We start from the raw sequence: 3,429 nt of genomic DNA, 5'->3' as shown, positions 1-3,429 counted from the left end.
AACAGAATTCGCCTACAAGAAATGACCCGTTTGGACTACACCCCTCTAGTTCCTGCAGGAATGACGTCACTAAAACAGTTTTCTGACTAACCTCCGGCCACATGAATTCACAAACAGGGGGCGTGGCCTTGTTGCGCTCCGTCGGAAAAGAGGAAGAGCTGTTTGTGTTTGTCTCCATGTCGTTGAAACGCTGTTATTTTCATCTCGGAGTCCAATCATCTTTGTTTGGGCTTCCCAGGGACGCTGTACTTGGAGATTAATGGTTACAATTTATGTTTAACTTGGTTCCCGAAAATTATAACCCACATGTAAAACTATGTGCAGCACATTTTGCGGAGGACTACTTCCTCAATCTCAATCAGTTTAATGCCGGATTCACACAAAGATTATTCCTGAAAGATGGAGCAGTTCCCTCTTTGTCTGGAGAAGGCGTTGTTTATGGACCACAACCGTTAAGTGTATTTTATTATTTAAGTTGGTGCGTTTAACAGTTTCTGTAACTTATTACACAAAGGGCAACGCTGTTTAGCTTTGTTAACTTGATGTTAGGGCTGTGTAAAAAAACGAATGCGATTTTCATGCGCATCTCGTCAGTAAAAACGCTCCTGTGATTACGAGTACATCTCCAGCACATGCTCCTGCACACTTGCTTCTCAAAACTAGTCCAATCTTGTTTCCAGGAGGGCAGTGTGCGCTCAGCTGCTGCCGAATCACAACACAGGAACCACTGGCCCAATCAGAACTCGTTACGTATTTCTGAAGGAGGGGCTTATAGAACAAGGAAGTCATCAGCCCGTTTTTATGACAGTGAAAACAGCGGTATACAGATAGGTGAATTGTGTGAAAAATACTGTGTTTTACACGCGAAACATGAACACATGTTATATTGCACACTGTAAACACAATCAAAGCTACAAAAAAAAAAACAGGACCTTTAAACTTGTCATTACTTGCACTACTGTCTGTTCATCCAGAAACACTCAATAATCCATTTGCACACTGTAATATTTTCTATGCACTGTACTGTCCATTACACTTGTAAATTGTCCATATGTTCATAGTTCTGCCTTTAGTGTACATAAACTTTTACATAATCCATCTGTATAGTATGTTCATAGTACACCTATCTGTATATCGTGCTTATAGTATTTATAATCTGTAAGTTATGTCCATAATACTTATCTGTATAGTTATTGTACATATTATAGACCTTTATTCTGTACTTACTGCTTATTGCACTTCTGGTTAGATGCTAACTGCATTTCGTTGCCTTGTACCTACATGTACAGTGACAATAAAGTTGAATCTAATCTAATCTAAAAAACAATAATCATCTTCAATTGGACGATATACTGTCACAGTGGAAGACCTTCCCCTTTCCCCCACAGTTCTCTTAAGGAATCAGGCTTCAGGCTTCTTTAAATCCTATCCATGCTATCATGACCTCAAAGCAAGCATTGTTGATCTAACATATTACTGTACTACTGGTTTGTTGGGAAAATATTTAAGATCATGTGAAAAAGAAAATAGAACAATAATGTCTCTTTATTCTCTTATTAATGTAGAATGAATAGATACATAATTAGTTATAAGATACTTAAAAAGCGATTCTAGATTTGCTACTTTAAAAAATCACTTTATCACTTGTGATATTCATGGGTCCCGTCTGTCACAGTGCTCAAACTCTTTATACAATGTTACATGCAAAGACAGCTCTGAACTTACAAGTTTAGTCTATTATACTGATTTTCATATAGTAAACTATCATTAATACAGGTTCATATGTGATGATTTTCATCTTCAATCATAGGCTATAGGTTCAGTTTTACTATAATCACATCCTGCAAACCTCCTGTTCTCTTAATGGAAACAGTAGGTAACCACTGAAAGTAATGTGGTTATGCTCGTTATCATATATCTGCCTTCCAGACCATAGTCTCACATATACGACATCTCCGACCTCCAGGATCAACACAATGCCTTTCGAGGAGTTTACAGCATACTGATCCTGATGGCCATGTGCTACAACCACCCGCTGTCCATTCTTCACAATGGAGACAGTTGATGGATTTGAGGGATTCCAATGACCATAGACAGAAAAGTTGAACATGTACGCTCCTTTCAGTGGGGCTGTGAAAATACCTAAAGCAAATAATGAAAGATAAAGAAGAAAATCAGCTATGTCCTCTATGATTGCTCAATTACTGTGCACAGTGTAATAGTGTTGAAACATGGCAGATCATTCAGTTCTCTTATTCACATTACACAACTGCACAGAGGTTTGAATAAAGCAGAAGGATTCTCATTACTACTGAGTTGTGTCATTGGTAATTACCTGTAAATGGGTTGTAGGCGTTCCCTATGTTTGTGAAGACGTTCCTGTAGGTTAGTGTGATGTCTGTGGTGAAAGGACCGATTTCTCCACCGCCAGATTCCATCAGAGCAGCTGAAAATGCTATCTCTCTGTCTGGGATTGAAAAACATGAGCAATATTGTGATATATTACTGTATTACAATAATAATCTGTTAACATTATTTAATGTTTCACCTCTGAAGAAATAAAAAATGTGTTAAATGACATTTATAATGCTTACTGTAATAGATCAACCTATTTGTACAGAATACTTTGTTTTACTCTAACATTTACGCTATGCACAGTATAACATAGGTGTTTTCCTCACTGATCACTGATCAAAGAGATAATGTTTGGGTGGGGTACCATCATTTTTCTTGTTCAGCTCTTCCAGGATGACTGTCTGTTGTTCTGCAGTTTTCTCTGCATCCCTCAGTCGTGTCTCTAAAGCTCTGATGTTGGCTTTCTGCTCTGTAACTGTGGCGGTCAGTTCTCTCAGTGCTGCATGGATGTCAGAGAAGCTCAGGTCTTGTTGGCTGTGAGTTGAAACTTCATCTGTCAGAGTATCTGTCTGTGGTGGATTTAGTCTTCTGTCATCATTGCTGAGATGTTGACTGATCTCATTATCACCGCGACCTCCATTTACCTGCTGCTGTACCACAAACAGAAAGGCTTCCGACAGCAGCAGTATACATAACCAACCCTTCATTCTTCACCGATGTCTAGCTCTTGCTCGGTCATCCCCACAGCCCTCGTGCTCTTTTTATAGTGTCCTGATAACCTAAGTTATCTTAAGTGACATAAAACATTAATTATTAACATAATTTACAACTTTTCAGCTGCTCCAATGCACTAGATTCTGGGAAATGTATGCTCTTAAGATAACACTTACATTGCAAAGTACTTCTTGTTACAAGTATGGAAGAACCATCACTTCTACCACAAAAGACTGCTTTTTAAGTTATCTTCCTGATGTATCCAAATACCTCAGCATATCCAAAACCTCAGAACAACTTGATGAAAGGAAAAGAAAAGGAAAAAAGCACCAGGCCCAGATTGTGTTACACCAGCCTGTC

The 3,429-nt window shown here is 38.6% G+C and overlaps 1 protein-coding gene across 1 annotated transcript; it reads right to left on the bottom strand.

Annotated features, from left to right (window-relative positions):
* Window positions 1–1,437: 1,437 nt before the first annotated feature.
* LOC127968262 (cerebellin-1-like) lies at window positions 1,438–3,104 on the bottom strand. The gene is made up of 3 exons (XM_052569340.1): window positions 2,720–3,104; window positions 2,336–2,467; window positions 1,438–2,142 (listed from the first exon to the last, which is right to left on the bottom strand). Exons 1-3 carry the CDS (start codon window positions 3,060–3,062, stop codon window positions 1,835–1,837), a joined length of 783 nt encoding a protein of 260 aa, XP_052425300.1. The 5' UTR covers window positions 3,063–3,104; the 3' UTR covers window positions 1,438–1,834.
* Between the last annotated feature and the right edge of the window lie 325 nt (window positions 3,105–3,429).

This window comes from Carassius gibelio, chromosome A4 (assembly GCF_023724105.1).
Source record: "Carassius gibelio isolate Cgi1373 ecotype wild population from Czech Republic chromosome A4, carGib1.2-hapl.c, whole genome shotgun sequence".
Lineage (NCBI taxonomy): Eukaryota > Metazoa > Chordata > Actinopteri > Cypriniformes > Cyprinidae > Carassius > Carassius gibelio.
Note: the sequence above shows the minus strand (reverse complement) of the source record. Positions and strands in the feature narration are given on the sequence as shown.